At 37.0% G+C, this 23833-nt stretch overlaps 4 protein-coding genes and 3 long non-coding RNA genes across 28 annotated transcripts; 4 read left to right on the top strand and 3 right to left on the bottom strand.

Annotated features, from left to right (window-relative positions):
• The first annotated feature begins 34 nt into the window (after positions 1-34).
• On the top strand, positions 35-5699 carry LOC124200445. Of its 4 annotated transcripts, XM_046596679.1 has the most exons (13): positions 35-475; positions 660-756; positions 1453-1739; positions 1798-3829; positions 3893-3993; positions 4062-4333; positions 4391-4455; positions 4517-4576; positions 4653-4727; positions 4885-5059; positions 5128-5220; positions 5285-5347; positions 5424-5699. In XM_046596679.1, the coding sequence occupies exons 1-13, from the start codon at positions 145-147 to the stop codon at positions 5586-5588; spliced, it is 3816 nt and encodes a 1271-aa protein (XP_046452635.1). In that variant the 5' UTR covers positions 35-144; the 3' UTR covers positions 5589-5699. The 4 variants fall into 4 exon arrangements, with proteins under 4 accessions (XP_046452635.1, XP_046452637.1, XP_046452636.1 ...); XM_046596681.1 differs by lacking the exons at positions 35-475; positions 660-756 and adding an exon at positions 1020-1171; XM_046596680.1 differs by lacking the exons at positions 35-475; positions 660-756 and adding an exon at positions 1066-1195.
• Positions 5700-6514: 815 nt separating this feature from the next.
• On the top strand, positions 6515-10579 carry LOC124199687. 16 transcript variants are annotated; one of them, XR_006876942.1, is made up of 13 exons: positions 6515-6609; positions 6733-6854; positions 7262-7461; positions 7854-7997; positions 8075-8175; positions 8277-8339; positions 8408-8500; positions 8591-8765; positions 9026-9158; positions 9319-9364; positions 9439-9562; positions 9890-9975; positions 10191-10579. It is a non-coding gene; the product is annotated as an uncharacterized LOC124199687 (long non-coding RNA). The 16 variants fall into 16 exon arrangements; XR_006876940.1 differs by having other exon boundaries at positions 8277-8344; XR_006876939.1 differs by having other exon boundaries at positions 8075-8205.
• Positions 10580-11317: 738 nt separating this feature from the next.
• Positions 11318-12129, bottom strand: LOC124199688. The gene is made up of 4 exons (XR_006876948.1): positions 11860-12129; positions 11668-11756; positions 11495-11606; positions 11318-11374 (listed from the first exon to the last, which is right to left on the bottom strand). It is a non-coding gene; the product is annotated as an uncharacterized LOC124199688 (long non-coding RNA).
• A 520-nt stretch (positions 12130-12649) lies between these two features.
• On the top strand, positions 12650-13838 carry LOC124199689. Of its 2 annotated transcripts, XR_006876951.1 has the most exons (3): positions 12650-12688; positions 12757-12931; positions 12990-13838. It is a non-coding gene; the product is annotated as an uncharacterized LOC124199689 (long non-coding RNA). The 2 variants fall into 2 exon arrangements; XR_006876949.1 differs by lacking the exon at positions 12650-12688 and having other exon boundaries at positions 12717-12931.
• On the bottom strand, positions 13693-16303 carry LOC124199680 (ero1-like protein). The gene is made up of 10 exons (XM_046595597.1): positions 16169-16303; positions 15947-16088; positions 15713-15789; positions 15529-15655; positions 15118-15467; positions 15004-15050; positions 14850-14942; positions 14534-14777; positions 14152-14457; positions 13693-14069 (listed from the first exon to the last, which is right to left on the bottom strand). Exons 1-10 carry the CDS (start codon positions 16237-16239, stop codon positions 14000-14002), a joined length of 1527 nt encoding a protein of 508 aa, XP_046451553.1. The 5' UTR covers positions 16240-16303; the 3' UTR covers positions 13693-13999.
• A 97-nt stretch (positions 16304-16400) lies between these two features.
• Positions 16401-22267, top strand: LOC124199681 (protein arginine methyltransferase NDUFAF7 homolog, mitochondrial-like). Of its 3 annotated transcripts, XM_046595599.1 has the most exons (5): positions 16401-16691; positions 20989-21480; positions 21546-21633; positions 21691-21746; positions 21819-22267. In XM_046595599.1, exons 1-5 carry the CDS (start codon positions 16401-16403, stop codon positions 22182-22184), a joined length of 1293 nt encoding a protein of 430 aa, XP_046451555.1. In that variant the 3' UTR covers positions 22185-22267. The 3 variants fall into 3 exon arrangements, with proteins under 3 accessions (XP_046451555.1, XP_046451554.1, XP_046451556.1); XM_046595598.1 differs by having other exon boundaries at positions 21546-21746; XM_046595600.1 differs by having other exon boundaries at positions 16604-16703; positions 20876-21480; positions 21546-21746.
• Positions 22191-23768, bottom strand: LOC124199686 (leucine-rich repeat-containing protein 58-like). Its single transcript, XM_046595607.1, has 4 exons — positions 23072-23768; positions 22790-23006; positions 22520-22709; positions 22191-22451 (listed from the first exon to the last, which is right to left on the bottom strand). Exons 1-4 carry the CDS (start codon positions 23593-23595, stop codon positions 22270-22272), a joined length of 1113 nt encoding a protein of 370 aa, XP_046451563.1. The 5' UTR covers positions 23596-23768; the 3' UTR covers positions 22191-22269.
• Between the last annotated feature and the right edge of the window lie 65 nt (positions 23769-23833).

Below are 23833 nucleotides of genomic sequence, written 5' to 3'. Positions count from 1 at the left end.
TAAATAATAAGAAACTATTCGCTACTTTTGGTTTGTCTACTAGCGCCAAGCCCGGCAAGCCGGCAAAAAGCTGTATCCCAATTGTTTTTTTTTTTTTTAAATTGTCTGCAGTGGTCGTGATTCGTGAAACGAACGTGACGTAAAATGGGGAAAATCAAATGTTTTATCAAATCTTGTAATAACACTCATCCCGCTAACAGAAATTGTTCTTGGCACGAATGGCCATCCCAGGAAAACGCCATTCTTCGATGGATTACTGAATTGAGGAAAAATGAAGCCCTCACTGGCTTTACAGAAAACAGCGTCCCAAATCTTAAAAGGAGATCAAAAATATGCAGTGATCATTTTGAGGAGATATGTTTTAGGGAAGGTTCGGTAAGGAGACTAAAACCAACAGCAGTGCCAACAATATTTAGATTACCAAGTAGAGAATCAACACCACCTACCAAAATTCCACGACAAAAAAAGCAATCAGGTAACATTATCAACGTAACCTGATAAATCTAAATCTAACCTGCAGTATTATTTAGGTAGTTTACTGAAAAATACCAATTCTGCCACTAAATATACATAAATAACAGCAACTAGGCCTAGAAAAAATGTTCCAATTTTGCCATACCTCAAATAGTTTATGACTAATTTGTTAATCAATTTTACAGTTGACCAGATCGCAGAATCTCCAGTGCCTTGCAGCTCATCAATAGGTATCACAGTGGAAAATTCACTAAATCTGGATAGCACAGAAACCCAGCAAAGGTAGGACGAAAGGTTAATATATGTTGGCAAAATGTTTTTCTCATTAATTTTTTTAATTGAGTCAACTCATGACAGTCATGAGTAAAAAATTATGATTGTGAAATGGAGAGAGGAATGTAGCTGTAGCTGAATTGCATTGCATATATTAGTTTATTTGTTTGCTTTTTTTTTTTTCATTTCGCGCTGTTAGTGCCTGACGTGTGGGATTGTTGTCTGCTGTAGGGTAGTTTTATCCTGAAATAGTTCGCCGAAATCGGTAGATGGCAGTAGTGTGTTGATTCTACAAATCAACAGTAAAATAAGTTTGTTCTCGTTGTCTACTAGCTAGGCGGTCTAGCCTTCTTATTAGAGAGAAGTTTCGCCTCTCGCACAGGAACACGTCGAAAACGAAAAGGCTCGTCGCCGAAAGACTGCGGTATTTGTTGGCCATGAGGTTAAAGTAGGCTTTCTCAGACTATACGTGGCGGGAATTTGGATATTTGCTTTAAAAATTATTTTCTGAATAATTTCATGCTTCCTTCATTGACATAAGTAAATACTGATCGAGATTTTCTTCTGATTCACTTATATTAACATGTGTGAAGATTAGTGATATCAAAATAAGGCTAGGCAGTAGTGTTGTGATAATCTGTTAATTTCATATTTATTTCTCTTTAATGTTAAACTCTTTGTTTCTTTTTTTTGTGTTTTATGTAGGATGGGTGCCAAATGTTATGTAAAGGGGTGCCAATCTGGATATGACTCATGTAAAGAAAAAGTACATTTTTTTAAACCTAAGGAAGAGAAAACAGTACACCTTTGGCAGAAATTTATTGGTCGGAATGATCTGAAACTGGAAAAGTTTCACTCAGTTTGTCACAAGCACTTTGATGATGCAGATATTGTAAAAGAAACAACTGTTCAGGGTAAAGATGGACCAACAGTAGCTAGTGATTCATTACGTTGGCGGCTTGTAGGTGGAGCCATCCCCAAACATTATCTTGGTAAGTAAACAACATGTTCGAACATTTGTTTGGTTTATTATAATTTCCTTTTCTGCAGGGAACTATGTTCAACTAGTAAAAGAATTACAACAATTTAGGAAAATTGCTGTGAGGCCTACAGACTTGGCTCCTAAGGATAGGGCAACTACTACTGTGCCTGAAATCATTGTTTTCAATGAAGTTACTGTGAACGCACCAAAAGCAAACCACAGCAGTGTAGAACCTATTCTTCCTGAGAGATCTCCAGTTGTTCCAAAGAAAACCTACAGTAACAGAAAAAAATCTCTAGTGCCATCTTCATCACCAAGTCTGCAGTTAGAAAAAAATAGTAGTCAAAACATTGAAGAACCTGATAATTTAACATTGAAAATCGCCTTAAATCCTAAAGAAACGGTCCTTCCATTTCCATCATCACCCGCAGGAAATTTTATGACAGTGGCACATCCAATCAGAAGTAATTTAACAAGACCAACATCTCAAGTTCCTGTTAGTTACGAGATCAGAAATACCCCTCAAAACAAGCAACAGTCATCAATCAACCAAGTTTTGCAACAAAGTGTCACTTCACTTAATCAAGGTCTCTCGCCACAGGTTTCACAACAAGAACTAATATTAAGACCTATTTTACCGACTGCTGAAGATTTTGGTCAAGTCAAACTCGCTGTTTCCTGCCGGGAATTGTTAAACCCTAAAGAAGCTATCCTTCCTTCATCATGGTCCTGGCAAGAATGTTTTCTTCAGAAAAAACAATTGATTTGTTCGAAGTTTAAATGGCTAGATGAAAACAACTTCGAGTACACCAAGTCCATAATAGTGGGCGAGTACGCATATGTCAGTGATATGAGTATTTCTACACATACTGTTCGTTATTTCGTCCGAGGTCGACAAGTTTTCCATAAAACTCTCAAGTCTCAATTCTCAACAGTCAGTGAACTCACAACGTTATTGAAGTTTTACGACGACATTCCAGAGTGTGTTGGCTATTCTGATCCGAAATTACTTGGATCCTCACCACCTTTAAATCCTCCGCAAACTAATCGGTCGAAAAAATGTCTGTTGCTTGCTTCGGAGAGAAGCAATTATTGCACCGAATGTCTATCAATAATGCCTCCAACAATTAAACGAAGCTTAGTGAACAACCGCAACAGCTTATCCAATTCAAGTAATCTTCCTTCAACAAATGTAAATGTTGTTGGACCGTGCAACACGATAATTCCAGTTGAAATAAGCGCGGACCCACCTCTGATACCAATCGACAGTTGTAATATTTGTGAAATCGGTGAGGACGAGTCTACCGTCGAAAATAGACCAAATGCCGAAGCCGTTACATTGTCCATCCCGGTTGAAATTTACAAAAGTTGTACGTCGAATTCGACAAACTTGGAATCAAGTCTGTTCAAACACACATTTACCTTTGAGGCATCGAATTACCCATTGTTCTTATATCATTTGCAAACGTGGTGCTGCGGTATTTACGCACCACATGAAGTGGCGGTGAACTCATCGGTAATCCACACATCATCCTTCTTACCGTCTGTGGAAGAACAACCCATTGTACACGATTGGACGTCGTACAGCCAACCAACTTTCTTGGTTTCTCGACCACAACGTGTATATTGCCGCAAAAACGTCGCTGCTCCTAGATCGTCTAAAAAAGCAAAGAGTGGAGTAAAATGGACCGACATTGAAAATATGGCGTGTCATAAAGGGAAAGTCCATATTACTTTGAAGGGGCAGCCACTGGTTCAGCGTAGCTTACCCCAGGTCTTTCATAATGAAGAAGATTATCGTGGCGACGATCCGAGTGAACCAAACGTCCAGAATCATGGGGGATCGCATAGTGAACTCAGTGACTTGGAAAGTGAAGATTCGTCTAGTGTTATCATTGAATCAGATAGTGAATACTCACCGGATGGAATTGTGGAGTCAGACAGTGAATATTCGCTAAATGGAAGCAGCAGCACTGAAAATGAAATTGATGTAGATGACGACGGCGATTTTGCTTTGGCGCAGTGCTATTTGCAGAATGAAGTTATGATAAAACGACGACTTCAAAGAAAATGTCTGTGGTATTCAAGGATGCTTAACAAGTAATTATAACATTTTTTCATTGCAAATTGCAGTTTTTAACAGACTATTTAATGTGTTTTCAGGAGCAAAGAAATAGCTCGTTCAATTCTAAAGGCATCGAAAGAATTTGAGCAGAAATGTCGAAATGGAACACTAAGGCTTCCAGCTACCAAGAAATCTGGCCGTAAATTTTCAGCATTTGTTTCTTTTTTTCTGAACTGTAATCCTTGATCAACTTTGTTCTTCTGTTAGCCAAAAAACAGTGCAACGAGTGCGGCAAAATGATTCACGCCAAGGGATTTCAAGATCATCTGAAATTGCACAGTGGAATCAAATCTCATTTGTGTGAACTGTGTGGTCGAGCGTTCGTGTTTAGATCTAGCCTAAACTCTCACATTCGGTTGAATCATCGTGGAGAGGAACGTACGAAACCACTCAAAAATTTCATGTGCAGCACTTGTGGACATACTGTAAGTTCGAAAGAACGTTTGGGTATTCACGAAAGAATCCATACAGATGAAAGGGTAACAGTTATTTTATTTTATTTATTGGAAAGACACTAATAAAAATTATTTTTATAGCCATTCGAGTGTAAATACTGTGACAAGAAATTTCGAGAGAAAGGAACTCTTGTTCGCCATATTCGGTAACCTATTTTTCAACTTAAAAATTTAATTCGTGTACAAGATTGCAATTCTTTTTAACAGTACCCATACAGGCGAGAGACCCTATGAATGCAATATTTGCGGGAAATCTTATCGTTCAAGGTGATATGAACATTATCGTACTTAGGTCTGCCTATTATTTGCTAAACCGCTTTTATGTTATGGACGATCCCATTAGATTTGCCTACGTCGGCCACTATAGGACTAAACATGAAACGAAGGAAAACGAAATAGTAAAGGGACCGGTTGAAGAGTAATTATTATTTTTCTTGCATTTTTTAATGTAGAAATCGAAAGAAACATTTTACTCTTTTTTTTAAATCGGTTTCAATAGATTGATAAGCAGAAATTTGCCGTTAAATTGTCCCAGATTTTTCACGTTTTCATTTCTTTAACCTACTTTATTTCAGCCGAAGGAAACACCCCAAAATCGGTTATCGCTGCGAGTACTGTGGAAAAGAATTTTGTCAGGGACGAATTTTGGCTTACGAAAAGCACCTTACCACTCACACTGGAATTTCTGCAGCTATTCGTTGCACACAGCCAGACTGTGAATTCACTTACTCGGATATGACGCAGCTCAAGGTAATCACTACTTACATCAGAAAAATGGGCTAAAATATTTTGAAAATATCGTATGATATTACGCATAGGAACACATGCTGTCACAACATCCCGAAAAAGCATACACTTGTGACGTTTGCAAGAAAATTTTTCTGACGAAGCAGACTCTGACGGATCATAAGGTACAATTTAAGTTCTCCGTAGTTTTATTTAACATATAATCAATTTTTGGTCTCATTAATATAGTCTATGCATGACCCATCTCGAGGTTATCAGTGTTCTTATTGCCCTGTAAAGTTGACAGTTAAGGTAAGTTTAGTTTGATCATCATTGATTATAACTTTTTGTTGTATAAATTTTAATTTCTTTCTTTTACATAAAATAGTCAAGTCTGATTGCACACGAAAAGCTGCATACCCGGGAAACTCCGCACGAATGTAACTTTTGCGAAATGCGTTTCCATAGCACTTACCTGTTGCAGATTCACATGCGCACTCATCAGCCTAGTCAGCTCAAAAGAAAGCGATATAGAAAACCGGTCGAGAAGTAATTGATTCCGACTGCTGATATAAAACGACGCCTATGTTGAATTTCTGAAAATGCTGTAACAGTTTTTCTGCTGTCCAGAATTTGGAATACAAAGATAATTTTTGATTCTTAATGTTCGAATAATGTTACAGTTAACTGTTCTTATGACAAAATTGAAAATTTACAAAATTTCTCGTTCCCCAGCATAGTCATAAAGACGGCAAAAAGTAGGGTGAGCTGAATAAGGAGGGTGAGGGTTGAAATGTCAGAAAGGTATTAATGTTAAGTCTGATATGAAAAAAAAAAGGTAACGAAATGGTTTGTATCATTACGCATGAAGGACAATGACAGATCACGCACGGTGGACACTAGTCGAAGAACAGGTAAAATGAACTTTGGATTGAGTGAAGTATTAAGATTAAATAAAGCTGAAATAGTGAAATCATTCAAAAGAATATTTAATTTACCACTTTTTTCGCACTGTTGAACCTCATTTGATTTTAGCTATCTAAACCTCGCGGATTTCTTCTAAGAACGTTAAAAACAACTTTAAACTAAGTTTTATATAATAATTGGCCTATGTTAGTTGAGGAACAAAGCTCGTTTTTGGTTTTCATAATTGTAAAAACGGAAAAAACCTGATCCATTTGCATTTCCTTAATTTATTGAATTTTTCCGTACTTTCGGTTTATAAAGAGTTCTTAAGCGTAAATAGGACAAAGGAGGTAAATTTTTTTTCTACGTTTTATCAACCTGTTATCATTATAAACTTGTTGGATTTATAATGGCAAGTGGTTGTTAAAGGCTGTTAAGTTGTCACTTGTCAAAAGGTGGAGTAAGAATTCGTCCACCAGGGGGTTGGTGTTCGTAGCTACCATCAAATTGTCGAGATTAGGATTAGCAGACGACAGATTCGAGTATTCGACATTTCGAGTTTTCGACTTTCGAGTTTCGACATTTCTTTTTCTTCGAGACGCTGTCCGAGAAGGTTACCTTAGCCATTGGCTCATGGCGGCTTTCTTTCCTGACGTTTTTCGTCAATGGTAATTACTGTTTAATTCTTTAAGATTATTGAATTTAAATTTTGTGTGTGCCGTCTGGTTAATTTACAGGTTACATGTTAAAGACTTTGTTTCTTAATTGAGTTTTTATTGTTCTATTAACAGCCTGGTGAAGTCTGAGCTTCTTCATTGCATTACGTGCACGTGATCGTTGCCTCATGAAGAGGGTCTCCACTATTTTGCAAGACAATTGAGGAGAAAAGAGGAAACTTGAAAAAGTAATACTGGTAAGCTTAATTGAGAAGGCATTCAAGTAGCATTATTAGCATTTATTCTTGATGTCAAAGACAAGTGACATCTTATTTCGGGCTTCCATGTTAAACAGCTTTTGTGGAAAGTTTTTTGTTGGTATGTAATGAATCACAACAGACAGGGTTAGAATTTTGCTTAAATTTAAGTCTACACATGTGTGCTACATTTTCTTGTTCTTCGCTTAGAATTAACTCAGGTTGTACATTTAACTCTTAATAATATAGATTCGACAAGTATGTTCTGCTTCAAAGAAGACAACTTGTGAAAAAAGTCAGTTTGTGAAGAGATGAAAATTTTTTTATCAAGTAGAATCAACATTCCTTTGTTTTTCTTTTAATATTTGAAAATATCATTGGCTTATCAATTTCATTTTGTTTTGTAGGGTTTCTTGTTCGGTTTGAGCTGTTGATGTTTGGTGTGCAGTGGTTTAGCAGTCATTTAGTCGAGAAATGCCCGAGATGGATGATCAACTGCTGAGACTCCCTCACATCGTCTTTTTCGATGGAGACGCTGTCCGAGAAGGTTAAGCTTGGCCATTGCAAACAACTTTCTTTCTTGACATTATTAGTAGTCTTAAAAATGGTAATATAATTAGGCCTACTGCCTTTGTTCATTAAGGTTATTAAATTTAATTACTTTGGGGTTTGGTAAACTTACGGATAATGGCTTTTGACTTGTACTGTATGGTTAATTTCTAATGGTTAAATTTCTAATAGTTCTTTAATCTAATGGTTAAATTTCTAATGGTTATTTTTCTTTAATCTAATGGTTTAATTTCTACGGTCATGAGGTCTGCTGTACATTTCCCCCAAAATGTTGTCTCTTGGTTCAATGTTGCACGTTTTGTAACATTCAGGAGTATACTAAGAATAGTAAAAGCAACAATGTTGATTTACTTTGAAATCTGAAGACTGTTTCTAAATTAGAATTCTATGATTTTGTTTCTGAAATTAATTGAGTTTTTATTTTTCTAGTAACAGCCTGTTGAAGTTCCAGCTTTTCATTGCGTTACGTGTACGTGATCGCTGCCGTTTGATGAAGGTTCTCTAAGAGGGTCTCAACTACACTGCAAGACAACATTGTGATGGAAATAGGAAATCTGAAATAGTAATAATAATGTAAGTAATCAAGTGTTAGCATTTTGCTTTAATTTTTTTCTTCTTATGTGTGCTACCTATGCTTGTATTTTGTTTAGAATTAACTGACTTTAAGCATTAAGTTCTTGATTCAAATGAAATGGCAACTACATCCTGCTTATGAAGAAGATGGCTTTTATGAAAAGATCTTAATCTGATGGTAGAGATTTTTCACTTTTTTGACTTAACAGTAAACAGAACAGAAATTGAAATTCACTTCATAATAAGCTTAAATGAAATTGTATGATGTGATGATCTTAGGTAATCTTCATTTCTCTCAAGTTAAATAATGTGAATTTCAAGTGTCTAATTGCCTCCACCACTGTTGAGTATTTGAACCATTTATTTTACAACTGTAATTAAGTTAAACTTTAATTTTTTGTTCTACTTAGAAAATTAGGTTTCCATGGTCAGTTTGATGTTTGAGCAGTTTTGTGGTGGCTGTTTGGTGTGCAGTGATTTTCCAGGAGAGATGTGTTAAAAAGGTGCTTATGCAGACTTGCATGCAATGGGAAATGAATTATTTTTTATTTACAATAGTTTTTTTTTTTTTTTTTTTTTTTTTTTTTTTTTAGTAGTCATGTTGGCTTTAGAGTTTTTTTTTCCAGGGACAAATCGAATCGCCTGATGTTGGCAACATGGCAATCGTATGCCACTGAGCCCGACTTAATCTTCTCTGGACACTGTCAGTTACATTGTTCGTGATCAATGCGGTCAACTCTAACATTCTTCTTCACAAATATCTCAAAGGTAATTTAGTTTTTAGGATTTCTCAATGTAGAAATTGACAGATGCCTTTTTTTAAATGCTGAAGAAGATTAAGAAGAACAGTGATAAAATACACTTGTCAATCTGTCATGCCTGTGATACATTTCTGTCCTTGTCGCAGTCTTATCACAGTAGGTGTTTTTGTCTCTGTTTGGGGTTTTAAGTAACAGGAATAATGTAGATAATTGAATTTTGTTACAGAGTACCTTGTTCTTGGATAGTAATTAATTTTTTTCATGTAGGATTAATGGCTTGGTGAAGTTTAGCTTTTTCATGGCAGTTGAATGTCCACATGGACTTGCGGTGAGCTGGTGAAGGATGTGGTGAGCTGTTGCATGAGGACCATGTTTGGGGAATTGCTGCATGCTGTCTGTGGTATTGGTTTGGATTATTTTCATTGCTTTAACTACTAAGTGTTTTAATTATTCATTTTACATTTGTTTGCCAAAGTTTAACTTGCAATTTTTGTTTTGCTTTGGAATTTTTTTCACCGCACAAAATGTCGTCTGTTCATTGATGTTCTTTTTCTCTTTAGGTTTTCATCGTCAGTTGTTGCTCTTTGGTATGCAGTTCATGTTCAGGTAAAAGATTGCTTTCATATCTATTGAAGAATTTGAGGAAATGGCAAAGTCTAAGCTTCATTGCTGTCATGTAGGTGGTTTTGTTGCAGCCACTGCTGGTGAAAGGGAGTCCAAGTTGAGTTGAGCTGCAGCTTTTGAAGCAGTCAATGGAGCTGGTGTTATTCTTAAATGTAACATCAATGAAGGCATCTTGAAATGGTAATTTGATTGTGATATTGGGTTGTAAGTTGTAACAGGGGAAGTTTCATTCAGTCTAATTGAAATATAGTGGGTATAGAATTTTACTGAGAAGATGCTTGCTCAACTAGCTTTTGATGAATTGTAATCTTTTTTATTTAACTAGAACATTATATTCCCTTTTCCAAATCTTGTGATGCAACTTTTTCTTGTGATTTTAAACATTTGTTGCTGCTCAGACTTAATTTTTTATTTAAACTTGATATGACCTTTCTTTTCTTCCATTACATGTTTTTTCAGCTGGTTCAGGTGTAAATGTAAATTTTTGATTTCTCTCTTTCTCAACAGGTCTTGGTGACGATGCGATCATTAATCTTCTGCATGCAGTTTTTCTTATCAAGAAGTGGAGAAGCAAAACTGCAAGAAAAGATATGGTAATTTGCCTGAGATATTATCTGTGACTTGGGAAGTGTTTAGTTTTTTATTGAAATGTTGTGTTCTGTCAAAAGATAACTTCAAACTTAACTCAGAAAATTAATGATGGTTGCTTTATAAGCAGACCCTTGTCTATTTTACTAAGAAAACGTTAAAAGATAAATTTATGGATTTTCTGTCTATCTAATGTAATAACCATTTTTTTTTCTCATAGGTATCGACGCTAATGGTTTTGCTGTCCGACTCCTGTTCAAGCTGTTGCTTTCCTGAATTTTGCCGGAGTCTTTGAAGTAGCTGTTGGTGTCTTGAGTTACTGTGCCAGTTCAATTCCGGTTGATGAAAATATTATATCCATGTCGTATGTGATTGTAGTAACCTTAATAAGCTATTTTGTTATCCATTATAGTGTGTTGTGAACTGATGTTCTTTAAACAGCAATTATGCATCCTGACATTTCCCTCACCCATATTTTTTTATCAAATAACTCTTTAAGTAATGGAATGTTTTAAGTGAATTTGAAATTTTCGTTGTGCGTTGGAATTTGATATATATTGCACAATCAAATGTAAATGTCGAAATGAATAAAAATACAACAAATTTTTTTAACTAAATAATTTACTAAATTAATCAAATAAAAATTAATTATAATTAACTAATAATAATCGAATAAAATATAAATCAAATAAAAATTAAATTTAAATAAATTAAGTTAATATAATTAAATTTAAATAAGTTAAGTTAATGTGATTAAACTTAATTAAATTAAGTTAATTCATTTGATCGCTACAAATTTTAGGACAAAATAATTGAAATTTAATAAACAAAGCGTCCGGTACAAGACAAATGTTGTTCTGTGCAAATTTTAAAGCAATTTATACCCAAATAAAACAAACCTAACAAACTCCTTTTTGTCTCATTTGGGTGATAAACTGCTTTTGAAACTCGCACATACAGTCAATCAAGACAGGGGGAGATACTGCCTTAATTGACTGCAGCCAGGGACAACGGTTAAGACAAGGCCAATGGTTAAGAAAAACCGGAAAAAGAGCGAAGAGTTGAGGAACAGTTATTACGAGAGTGATTAACCATAGTAGGCTTCCGGCTTAGACATCAAACAACTATCAGTCTTGAATTACAGCTTTCTCTTATCAGTTTTGACCAATGGATGAAGTCCACGATAAGTAACAAGGAGTTACCCTGTTGGCAGAATGAATATTTATTAGGATGACAATAATTTTAAATTAGATTTTAGCGACAGAAAGCAATACCTCAAATCAAGAGGGCCTGTTTCAGGAAGTAAAAAGGGATATTCAAGGGTAGCAGCCAACAGGTTATCAAACAAAGGACCTTGTTGACTGTATAGTCATTGTCCTTTTTCTTCAAAGGACATGACTCGACCTGTAAATAAAAAATAAAAAATTAAGTCACCTTGTTTATAATTTGTGTCATCAATGTGCTATTAGATAGACGTCAGTACAAATAAAGTTCAGTGACATGAGACATGAAAAATAAACTTACACACAAAACCATCAATCAGTTATCCAAGGTTCTCTAGAAGATGGAATGAGAGATTGGTCCATGCTGGGGTTGGTGCAAGTCTTATAGAATCAGTCGATAATTATGATGAATCCTAATAAAAATGAGAACAATATATATTTCAGCAATACTTGATTAAGCAGTGTTGGTGTTACCTGTCATTTGGATGACACATTCAGTAGGATCCCAGGATTTACAACACAATAGTTGACAGTAGGCTGTATGCCCCTTTCACATTAGTCTCCTGATGGAAATGAATGAGAAATATTAAGGTTATTACTTATTAAACACATATACGGAAAAGAACACATGCCCAACAAATTGCACACAAAATATATCCAATTTACCAACGAATTCATTGGTAATTTTTGAAGAAAATAGCTGTAGCCTGTAGCTGAACTGTTGACAACGAGCCGCCATAAGCACATATCAACACAATATTCTTTTACGCCATCTATTTGACAGGTCCAAAACCAACTATCTAAAGGACCGGCCTTAGATAGTAAAAAACGTAATCAAAAAGACCATTTCTGTTTACTTAACTTGGCATGGAGTCTTAAAAATTGTACAGAGAATAAAGCTCACTTGCTAGTTTTATGCAAAATTTCCGGAAGTATACCGGAAGTAGACGATAGCGCCTCAACCATCGGGCTGTCGACAAAATAAACCAGATATTCGTGATCGCTATAAAATTTGGGGTCGATTAGATGTGATTTAAACGAAATCCAAAATTTGGCGAAAATCGAGAATTTTCCTGAACTATAGTTCAGGAAAATTCTCAAAGCCGGAAGTACGAAAACGTAAAAAAACAAACATGAACTTTACCACAAATTTGACGAGGATCACGAATGTGTGGTTATTTTGTGCGTCGAATGAATATTTACTGAACTACTGACTGAAAAGTAGAAAACCGGAAGTAGAAAAAAAACACATTATTAAAAATCTAACAAGTGAGCTTTGTTGCTGAAACAGAAACTGACAGTTATCACCAAAAGTTTTTTAAAAGTAGCATTGAGAAAATTCTTCAGAGATGTGCAAAGTAAGCCTATGTAAACTGATTCTAACAGGTAAAAAATGATCGAAGGCTATGCCGTCTAGCGTCAGAAAGAAATGTAACATGAAAACAATGTCCGCTCTAGCTCGTTGACATTCAATTGAAAGAACTGGCAAACAAAGGTAACAAATAACTTTGATACTCACGTAATATTCACCATGCAAAATTTCATCAAAAAACCACCACGCAGCATCACACATCACAAAAGACGAAATCCCCAAGGTGAACGCCACTTCAACTTCTACACTGAGGAGAAGGCACTCAAGACAGATATCCGTTCAGGTGTCTGCAAGTGATTCCAGACGTTTCAGCACCTGGGCAACAGTGCTGGACAGTGGATTGCTGAAAGGGAAAACACCCATTTGGTAAGGTAAACCTGCCAGATATTCAGAATGTGTTTCTATTCATTGTGGACACAACTAGGCTACACACTGCAAGGCAACAGCAAACGTCAATCACAAATGAAGGTGAAGATGAAAAATCCTTTCCACACTACCCTATCTGACAGTAAGAGCATGTTCCTGGCTCATTCAATCCCCACTCTAGGGACTGGGCATCTAATTAAATTAATAATCACCTGTATCACCCTTTTACCGTAGGGACGTTTACAAACTTTCCTCTACCCCTACACACTGGGGCTGAATAGTTAAATCCCTCCACACTGAAATATTTAGCCACCTAGTGACAGCCCTTAGCATCCAAGGACGACTGGACGCAACGGATTGTCACCTAGCCTACCTGCTGCATTGGCTGTTTGTGCCCGAGGGCTGTTTGTGATTCTTTTCCTATAAAAAACAAAAAAAAGACATGCCTATAAAACTTTGGAAAATAAAAAAAAATCATTAAATGTCATTAAACAGAGTGATTGAGAGATGGTGGGAGTTTATCTTTGTTCGTCGCCCTTCTGAAATTTCGAATGCGTGTTAAAACCAAGGTTAAAACAGACCACGGTACCATGATAACAGTAAAATAATTATTCTTAATATTATCATCGTCATTATGAACTAAGATGGTGCACACTTAAACCTATTTATTGTGACCCAAATAAGAACCTTTCAATAGTATCCTATAAGTATCCAACAAGTTGAATGAAAAATTTGATAATTTAGATTTCCAGAATATCATCTTAAAATGTCACACCATATAATTATTAATCCAATATTTTCGACAGAAAAAAAACAGTATAGCCTACACATTTAAAACCAATCATCAATTAGGATCATCACAATGTGTTGGTTCTCAACTATTTAATACAATGAAAATATATATGTATATGTACCAATCTTCGTTTCATGAAGATTTAATAAATATAGTTGAGTGGAGAAAAATAAGTGGAAATATTATGAAGAAATTTTTTTAAAGAGATCAATGACAAAGCCAACCCTGTGAAAGAATTTCAAGTATCCCAAAGACAGTGATGGAAGTACAGATTATTAGCGTACTTGTTGTAAATTTTCGGCAGCTTGTCTAAACATTTCCAAATTGTATATGCTAGTTGACAACCTATAAATGAGGAAACAAAAAAAAAACATTTAATCAATTATGTGAGTGAAAGTGAAGTAAATAATATTTTTTTTTTTTTTACCTTCCAAAGGCATTAAATAGTGCAACTATCTCGTTACGAGTTAACTGGAATCGGGACCTTTTCATCGATTTGAGGTCGAAAGCGGTTGGATTAGCTTTGTCAAATGAACCCGAAAAAAGAATCTTAAGTGCCGTTCCGAGTCCTTGAGTTTGCAGCTTTCCCCAAACTTTGCATTTTTCACATCCAACGCAATCCATAATGCGTGTGATGTTACGGAAATGATGACGAAATTCTTCTTTCAACTTTTGGGCTTGCTTACTGCCTCCCGTAAACATAGATGATTCGTTGAAATGAGGCTGAAAAGATCTGTCACATTGGAAAAGTTACGCATATTAAAAACCATAAATAAACATTAACATTTACCATAATTTGCAATTATTACTTGATTTGATTTAGAAGATCATGGACAGCGGCATTAACCTCTGCATCGTCAGTATCGTTTCCGGTGTAAAATGGGAGCTGTTCCAAATAGGGAGCGGCTTTTGCAATGGCTCTTAGTTCAAGAAGGTAAAGAAAATAGAGATTGCGCAACCATTTTGGGCCCTCGCCGTTAGTTGTTTCAGGATCAAAGCGAACTTGAAATTCTTGAAGATTCATTCCCCAATGTTGCATTCCAGGAACAGCATCTGTAAGATGTAGCCATTTAAAATAAACATTTTTCTAACAAGTAGAGCAAGATTAAAAGCTATTCAATTTACGACTGTGGAGATATTGAGCACAGAGGTGGATATTGATACTCGCGTGCAACCCTGAAATGGCACGATAAAACGCTCGTTTTTCCAAGCACAAATCTGTGTAAGAAAAAATGAAATAAAATTACGCTTTAAAAAACAAAGTATTCGATTGCATTACCTCCTACATTTGTTGAATCTATGTACGGACCGTACCCACGCTTTGGCCTAAAATAATAAACAATCCAATACTAGCCAATTACATTTTAAGAACATCTTATTGATTTTAAAATACTTGAAGCAATTTTCTTCATAAATAGTTCTCCAAATACGCTGAACAGATGGCCCTTTATATCCAGTATATCTCTCTGGATTTAAGAGCAGATCAACGAAAACGCTGTCGTTACTATTGTCATCGTCAACATCACAAAATGAGTGTTGTGTATCGTCGTGCAGCTTCCACAGAGCAAGGTCAGCGGACATCTGTTTGGTGAGTGTAGTATTAAGGTATCCAAGCTCTTCATCACTACCTTCACTACATGTGCCTGCACTTTGTGCTTCAGTTAATAACTTTGGATTGTTTTCAGGTCCAAACAAATTGCTTTTATTCTGTTTAGTTTGAAAGATTTCTCTGGGTATGTTTGCCTTTTCCAAAACAGTTAATTGTGAAATTAAAGGATTTCAACAAACAAACTATCCAAATTACCTCTGTACAGGATTCAACGGCACAGGCAGTTGATGCACATCCTCCATCATCTGGCCAGAATGGACAGGGTTTTTTAAGGTTTACTGTGAAGAAGCGAAAGTAATTCTTAGGCAGTAAACTCTTCAACCTAGCAAAAATATCACATTAATTGCAATTTCATGTTTTTAAACAAAATTTTTTTTACCTAGGGTATATCCTGTAGTTATTGAATTTATCAACAAAATCCACACTGCACTCACACTCATCAACATTGCCCTTTAACTGAAAAAATATGTAAATCATGTTTTGAATTCAAAACATAACAGACTAAAATATTTCTTGGACAAGCTAACTCAGTTAAATAGCAAACTGCAAACATGTCCAACTTCAGAGATCAACAAACCTTTAATGAGAAACAAATTAAGTTATTTCTTCTTACCTCGCAAAAACACCTATCAGCAATAGCAGGTGAAGCTGGTACCTTGGATGGTAAAAAACCAAACTGACACCAAACTGGAGAGAGGCACAAACTTAAAAGTAAAATCCAAATGTTGGCCATTTTCACCCATTCACTGAAGAAACTGAATTAATGAAAATGGAGATGATCACTCATCCACGACTCCCTGCTTTCTGAAAGGAAAATAAGATCGAACATAAATACCTAAGGGCTAAACCACGTAGCCTATGGTACGTGACGTTTCGTTGAGACTTCTGCAGTTCTGCTGTAACCATGGGGACCGCATCATATCAATAGCAGACTATCAATATGCTTACGTGTATCTTCCCCATTTGTTGTTGAGCAGTTTTTTAGTTAAAGCTGATTCAATAGGACAGGTTATTGACTAGAGTTGACGTAATTTCGCTGATGAAATATTTCTGCATTCAAGACAAACATGCAGTCGTTTTCTAGGCAGATTTGTCAGAGACTAAAAGTCGGTTTGCAAGTCTTTCGTAGATATTCCGGCAATAACACGTCAGCAGATACAATTAATAAAGGAAACAGCAGTAATAAACTACTCAAACAGATAGAAGCTAGAATTTTAGCTACAGGTCCCATAACAGTAGCTGACTACATGAAAGAAGTACTAACCAATCCATCTGCTGGTTACTACATGAGCAAGGATGTGTTTGGAGAAAAAGGGGATTTCATAACATCACCAGAAATTTCACAAATGTTTGGAGAGGTACCTACTAGGCTACTTGTTGGGAATTTATTGCATCCCAACAGTGATCGACATTATTGCTATTGTTAATTCTGTGTAATTTGTAGGGACCTCAACAGAGGGCCCCAATTTTACCCTCTCTTCCCATTCAATCTATTGTTCCCTACCCTACTCAACCCTAAACCAACTATTGAAATACCAAAATGCTGTATTATACGGCAGTGTGAAATATAAGGACGAACTAGCAACAACAAAGGTGTCATCTCTTATCTCAATCTTGGAAGTTGAACGGTCGACACCGCCAACAAGAGTTCCATTTCCAACATGGTCCTTCGAACCGGAGTTTTCTCCAACCAGTGTTAAGTTAGTTTCGCTCTATCACACTCAAATCTTTCTCTCGTTATCTCCTTTTGCTTAATCATTGCCGCCATTTATCAAAGAAAATTGTGTTTAATTATGGCAGGTCAGTCATTTATTAGAATCTTTTTCTCTCTCTCTGAGTTTAACTTGTTCTCAGGGGTCTAGTAAGCAAATAGATCCCTCTAAACAGTAAATTATTTTTCTTCTCTCTCTTGAATTAAAGCTAAAATATTTCCTCAAAGTTTCTTAAAATTAAAATAGGATTCCTAAATCATTTTTGAAGGGGGATTTCTTTTTTTGTCACGTAAATTATCATCGCCTAAGTTGATTATTCTCTCTTCCCTTTCAACAAATTTTTTTTTTTTGGGGGGATATTGCTTTCCAATATCTAAGATTGGGCAAACTTGGGAACTTCCCTACCTCTTTAACGTGTTCACCTCGTGTGAGCCTTAGGTTAAATTCCCTCTCTATCTCTTGATACGCCTCCCGGCATTGTAAAAACGAATCTCAGCTGATTGGGTTCACTGCCCGTTCTTTAAAAATGGGATAACGCGGGAATCTCTTTCCTTTCAAGAATTTTTTTTTGGGGGGGCTTGCTTCCCTACCTCTTAGATTGGGAAAACGCGGGAACTTCTCTAACCCTTCAATGAGTTCGCCTCGTGTGAGCCCCAGGGTGAAAAGACTTAAATAAATTATCGCTCTCTTTGCTATGGCCTTAGACCATTTCCCGAAAACAAATCTCTCTCATTTTTTGAATTAATTTGCATTGTTTGTTATTCAATCATTTGGGTAAATCTCTCTCTGTCTCAGAAGGCACAACGATCTCTCTAAATACGACAGAAAAATATTCTCTTTTTTGGGGGGCTAGGCCGGTTTCCCCTTTAAACTGGAAAAAACGCGGGAAAATTCTCTACCCTTTCAACGCGTTCGCCTCGTGTGCGCCTTAGGGTGATTAAAACTTGAATTTTTTTTCTCTCTCTCTATTTACAAAGGCCTTCCGCCATTTCGAAACAAATCTCGCGCTCTTACGCTCTTGCATTTTTTGTTTGCTTAAAGGGAAATCTTTCTCTTTTTCTGAGAAGGCACAAAGCGCCCTCTGAGCACAAAATTGGGAATTAGAAACCGCCGTCTTGCGGCAAAAACTCTTTAAATTCTCTTTCCTAAAAATTGTTATTATGCCGTTTGTGGGATTGTAAGGAGCTAGAAAATTACCCTAGCTCCAAAATCATTCAGTTTTTGCAGATATCTTCACATAAAGGAATTCAAAGAAAGTGGAAAAGACAGCAGAATTTAATTCGGCACCACGAATCTCCGAAGACCGAGCAGAACAACAAACAAAAAGGCTAATCAACTTAATCAAAACATTAATTTAAACTAATTATCTTCTTTTCGTACTCTCAGCAGCTCCTTAGGAGCCACCTCCAACTCACAATGGCTCCAAATTACGCAAGAACTTTAATTAAAAAGCATATCACCCGTATCATTAACCTCGTCGAAACGTACAAATCAACAGAAATGACGTTGGAAGCGTTTATCGAAGTCGAAAAATTAGAAAAAAAGCTAGATGGATTCTACAAAACTTATGAGATATTCTCAAAAAGGGTCCAGGCTGAAATGTACAAAGAAGGCGAAGACCAAGAAGAGATCAATGCAGACATCGACACCATGTACCAAACAATGGACGATGTTATTGTCGCCAAAATTCACATCTTAAAGAAAAAACGAAGAGAATGGTTAGACAAACTCGAAAAGGAAGCAGATGACGAAGAATGGGAGAAGGACAGAGAAAGAATGCTCCAAATTCTCCAACATCAGGCAGCAACCCAGGCAGCAAACCAGGCAGCAACCCAAGCACAACTCAATCGGGACATAATCAGTCAGGTGATCGCAGCCATCTCAACAGCCTTTTCAGTGCCCGTCGCTCCAGGAGATGTCAACTTATCACCAACAGCTTCTCAGGAGCCAGCTTCTCAAACAAATCCAGTAATAGAGTCAATTCTCAAAACCCTCTCAACATCTCAATTTGCAGCAGTATTAGTGCCAAACCCAACTCCACTAGAAGTGTCGTCGCTTACGACAACAAGCTGTAGTTTTCAAAACACCCCTTCATACCAGTCAAAAGAAAATATCCAGACGGAAGAAAAAGAGACTGGAACGGCCAGTCTCCCTCACCCACCGAAAAAAGGAGACTCACTCTCGGATTCTCCGGATGGGCCAGACGGATATCCCGACAAAAAAAGGTTTGAAAGGAACGAAATAAAAGAAAATAATTCCTTTGTTTCAAAGTTAGAAAACTCAGCAAAACTGGATGGAGCAGAAAAAATCACATCATCGAACGCGAAAAGTTGCTACAGCGACCAAAACGTCAAATCAGCCCAGTCAAAAGAAGTCCCGATGGAAAAGGAGCCTGGAACAGCCAGTCTCCAACAACGACCAAAAAAAGGGCTATCAATCTCAGATATTCCGGTCAAATCCAGTGGAAACAAAGACGAAAAAAGGTTTGAAGACGAGCTGAAAGCAACTAACCTCAAATTTGCAAACTTAGATGGTGTAGATGCAGTGGAGTCCAAAAATCTCTTGAGCTCCTCTAGCAACGAAAAAACTGCTTGCACACTCATTATTCAAGAAGCTCCAGCTACTCCGGCAGAAGCTCCTCGTCCTCTCATTATTCTAGAAGCTCCAGCTACTCCGGCAGAAGCTCCTGGTACTCTCAATCTTCAAAAAGCTCCAGCCAATCCGGCAGAAGCTCCTCACTCTCTTAGTCATCAAGAAACTCCTACTTATCAAGCAGAAGTTCCTGACACATTCAATTGTCTAAAAACTAAAGATTCAATTATTAGGATTCCGCCAGCCGGCTCCAAAGAAAAGGATATTCCTACCTTTCTTTTTTTCCCCTCGGGAAGGCCAGCTGCATCGCTGGAAACACTTAACTCTTTTCCGAGTCAACTTAAACAAACCAACTTCTCTTCTTCTGGAAATTTATCATCGTCGCCAGAAATCCAGGAAGCTTCGAAAGAAAATCCTCAAGAAGCCGCTGCATTTGTCAATTCAACAAACGTAGAAAGCAACCAAGAAATCATTCCGAAGTTCAGATCGCCGTGCAGTCAAGCAGCAATTCTTCCGGAATTGGCCAATCAACAAAACTCAATGAAACGGAAGCGCTTGGAGCCAGTAAAACCAGCTCCTAAACGCATCTCAAGGTTACCAAGTATAGAAGAACATCTCATCAACCAGTTGCTGTTCTCTTATTCGTTAACCCAGGTACCAAACAAAATCGTTTCACATCTACTAAAAAATATTCTTGTGTTAAAGGACATTGAAGAAGATTCCAACACACACCAATCGGTATGGGATCCTGGTGGCAAACTTCCAAAGAGTCAGCCAACTCTCAATCGGAATCAAATGGAATGGACAATTAACTGAATCCGTAGCCAGTCAACGAAACAGCTCCTCTTAATCCAGGCCATCCATCTTCAACCGCATTTTCAGATCTCCAATCCAACGGATATCAAGTCGATCAGGATGTCGAGCCAATTGAACGGGCTCTACTGGGGAGTGTGTTGGGAATTTATTGCATCCCAACAGTGATCGACATTATTGCTATTGTTAATTCTGTGTAATTTGTAGGGACCTCAACAGAGGGCCCCAATTTTACCCTCTCTTCCCATTCAATCTATTGTTCCCTACCCTACTCAACCCTAAACCAACTATTGAAATACCAAAATGCTGTATTATACGGCAGTGTGAAATATAAGGACGAACTAGCAACAACAAAGGTGTCATCTCTTATCTCAATCTTGGAAGTTGAACGGTCGACACCGCCAACAAGAGTTCCATTTCCAACACTACTATTACCTATATTTAATTCCTTCCATAATCAGTAAATCTTCCAGGTATTATGCAAATGTGTCCACACAATAGGTACATACATTTTAATGAATGCCTTTTTTTAATTCAGCTGATTGCCATCTGGCTTATAAATGAATGGACCAAATGTGGAAAACCAACACCTTTTCAAATAGTAGAACTGGGTCCTGGAAGAGGAACACTGATGTCTGATGTCCTACGGGTGTTTTCAAAATTTAAGATGGCAGAATCTGATTTCTCTGTTAGCTTAGTAGAAGTTAGTCCATACCTGAGCCAAATTCAAGAGAAATGCCTCTGTAAAACTCAAAATGAAAAAATCAGTGAATTGCCTATAGATTCTCATCATTACAAGGAATCTAAATCATTGTACGGATCACCTGTGCGGTGGTACAACCACATATCGGATCTCCCACGCACCTTCACTCTTTTTCTAGCTCACGAGTTCTTTGACGCACTACCAATTCACAAGTTAGTTAAGGTCAATCAGGGCTGGAGAGAAGTTTTGATTGACCTTAATCGAGAAGACTCCACCTTACGATACGTTCTTTCCCGCGAACGCACTCCCGCTTCTCTCTATTGTCGGGTATGGTACTTTAGTATGTGTTCAACTGAAATGTCTCTGCTAATTAGATGGTTTTCTTAATACAGGAAAATGAAGTCAGAAAAGATCTTGAAATTAGCCCGCAGAGTTCAGTCATGATTCAAGTAATGGCTTCTAGAATTCATCAAGATGGAGGTTATTTCTTAATTGATTCAAACAATACCGATAACACTAAAATTTATACAATAATAGGTATTGGATTGGTGATCGATTATGGCCACGAAGGGGATAAAACTGATACTTTTAGAGTAAAAAAAAATCTAATATAATTTTGTAAGTTTTAAAAGGTGTTAAGTTTTATCTTACCATTTGTATAATAGGGCTTTAAGAATCATAAACTCCACGACCCACTAGTCGAACCTGGAACAGCAGACTTGACGGCCGATGTTGATTTCTCTGCATTAAAGTGGGCAGCTACTCACCCCAGATCTGTTGAAGACTGGAAAGCAAATTTAACATTTGGCACAGTAGACCAGAAAGACTTTCTAACGAGAATGGGGATCAATATGAGGCTTGAGAAACTCCTTGCGTCTTGCCGAAACGAAAAACTGGCTAATGACTTGAAATCAGCACATCGGATGTTAACGGATCCTATGGAGATGGGCAGCAAATTCAAGTTCCTTGCTCTCTACCCAGCAGTGATGGAAAAAATTCTTTTGAAATATCCTCCTCCAGGATTTAGTTAGAAAATGTGAAATTAGAATTATGTATGAATGTGGCAAAACCACCGACATTTGAAGTACACAAAGCAGAACAATTTGTAAAAACATATTAACCCAGTAAAACTTTCTTCAATCGTCCGCTGTCAGAATCGGAATCAAGTGGACAACATTCAACGGAGACGGGATTTTTGGTGCAGTTGGGTGAACACAGATACTGAAGCAGCGGAATTCGGTACTTGCCACAAAAATCGACAAATTTGACGTGTTCAACTCGACTGTCAAAATAGACTCCTGAAACCAAAGCAGCATGTTATTAAACATCAACTTGTTGTATAATTTAATGGTCAACATTTACATACCTTGACATTTCGGATTGACGCATTGGTGTGCACTTCCGAGATACGCAGCTAAATGCTGTGGAATCTCCCAAGTATTATAGGGAACACAATTGGATTTGATAACTCTCCCTGCTAGCTCCAGTAACGTAGGTGGGTTATAAGTCAGGTCACGAACGAAACGAACGACCAATGGGTTATCCCTCAGACTCAACTACAAATAAAAGAAAATAAAAAAATATTATTAAGAAATTCGAATGTGTAAACTTGTCATTATTGCAACATGGGACAAACCTCCATAAGTTCTTTCAGAGCCACAATCTGAGGTGGCAAAGTGGTCAACTGGTTTTTGTGCAACAACAAGGTACGAAGCTTCTTCAGCTGAACAATTGTTGAGGGGAGGTTCTCTAGTTGATTTTCAGATAAAACCAAGGCCTGCAACCTTGCCAGTTGACCCACTTCTGCTGGGATCTCTGTTAAACAGTTTCCACCCAAATACAAGACCTTCAACCTGCTCATAAAGGAAATTTAAAAATTAGAAACTAGAGAAAAAACAATTGAAATATTCAAATATACCTTTGAAGACGTCCTATTGTGTTGGGAATCACAGAAATTTGGTTTCCCCCCACATAAAGAAATTTCAGACCATCTAATTCAAGAAGCTGTTCAGGAAACCGAGTTAAGCAATTCCCACTAAAGTTGACTTCTCTAAGGGTTTTACAGATACCAAGGTTTTTGGGAATGCCATCATCTTCTAAACGATTATTTTTAGCAATAAGAGACGTAAGATTTTTCAACATTAGAATTGAATCTGGAATGAATGTAAGGTTGTTCCCAGATAAATTCAACAGTTTAATGTTGACGAAAAAGGCCACAGAATCTGGGAGGGTGTTCAGCCTGTTGTGTTGCAAGATCATGGATTCATAGTAGTCTGCCCTTTTCAAGTGAGATCCACTCTCACAAATGATTGCTTCCAAATTATGAGACAATGACTCACTGTTGATCATGGCATAAGAAAAGTCTAAACACTGAGATTTGCCCGAATAATCAGATTCACCACTGTCCGAGGACGAGTAAGAATAGTCCACAAAGTTCGCCATTTTCGGTAATAAAATTGAATGATGGGTAATATTCAATACCAGTTAATATCGAGAGGCTTACACGACATGAATCAACAGTCAATCTGTAGAAGTAAACGAGAATTTAGAAACGCACACGTCTGTTACCAAGCCAAAACAACGTCTGCAGTGCAGACAACCCAAGGTTTTTTACGTAAACATTCCCTGAGGGACAGTAGATAGACTGCAGACAAAGTTTATCACGTGATTGTCAGCTGCT

This window comes from Daphnia pulex, chromosome 8, assembly GCF_021134715.1.
Source record: "Daphnia pulex isolate KAP4 chromosome 8, ASM2113471v1".
NCBI classification, from domain to species: Eukaryota; Metazoa; Arthropoda; class Branchiopoda; order Diplostraca; family Daphniidae; genus Daphnia; species Daphnia pulex.
This window is presented reverse-complemented; position numbering and strand designations above follow the sequence as displayed.

Bases quoted from the DNA above. Each gene is read 5' to 3' on its own strand.
- LOC124200445 (XM_046596679.1), top strand. From the start codon at position 145: ATGGGGAAAATCAAATGTTTTATCAAATCTTGTAATAACACTCATCCC. The intron at 4,334-4,390 runs GTAACAGTTATT...TTATTTTTATAG, and splicing joins GAATCCATACAGATGAAAGG to CCATTCGAGTGTAAATACTG. The intron at 4,728-4,884 runs GTAATTATTATT...ACTTTATTTCAG, and splicing joins GTAAAGGGACCGGTTGAAGA to CCGAAGGAAACACCCCAAAA.
- LOC124199680 (XM_046595597.1), bottom strand. From the start codon at position 16,239: ATGGTTACAGCAGAACTGCAGAAGTCTCAACGAAACGTCACGTACCAT. The intron at 15,790-15,946 runs GTAAGAAGAAAT...ATATTTTTTCAG, and splicing joins CTGATAGGTGTTTTTGCGAG to TTAAAGGGCAATGTTGATGA. The intron at 14,070-14,151 runs GTAAAAAAAAAA...CCTCATTTATAG, and splicing joins CTATTTAATGCCTTTGGAAG to GTTGTCAACTAGCATATACA.
- LOC124199681 (XM_046595598.1), top strand. From the start codon at position 16,401: ATGCAGTCGTTTTCTAGGCAGATTTGTCAGAGACTAAAAGTCGGTTTG. The intron at 16,692-20,988 runs GTACCTACTAGG...TTTTTAATTCAG, and splicing joins TTTCACAAATGTTTGGAGAG to CTGATTGCCATCTGGCTTAT. The intron at 21,481-21,545 runs GTATGGTACTTT...TTCTTAATACAG, and splicing joins CCGCTTCTCTCTATTGTCGG to GAAAATGAAGTCAGAAAAGA.
- LOC124199686 (XM_046595607.1), bottom strand. From the start codon at position 23,595: ATGGCGAACTTTGTGGACTATTCTTACTCGTCCTCGGACAGTGGTGAA. The intron at 22,710-22,789 runs GTTTGTCCCATG...TTTTATTTGTAG, and splicing joins CTCTGAAAGAACTTATGGAG to TTGAGTCTGAGGGATAACCC. The intron at 22,452-22,519 runs GTATGTAAATGT...CTTTGGTTTCAG, and splicing joins CGTCAATCCGAAATGTCAAG to GAGTCTATTTTGACAGTCGA.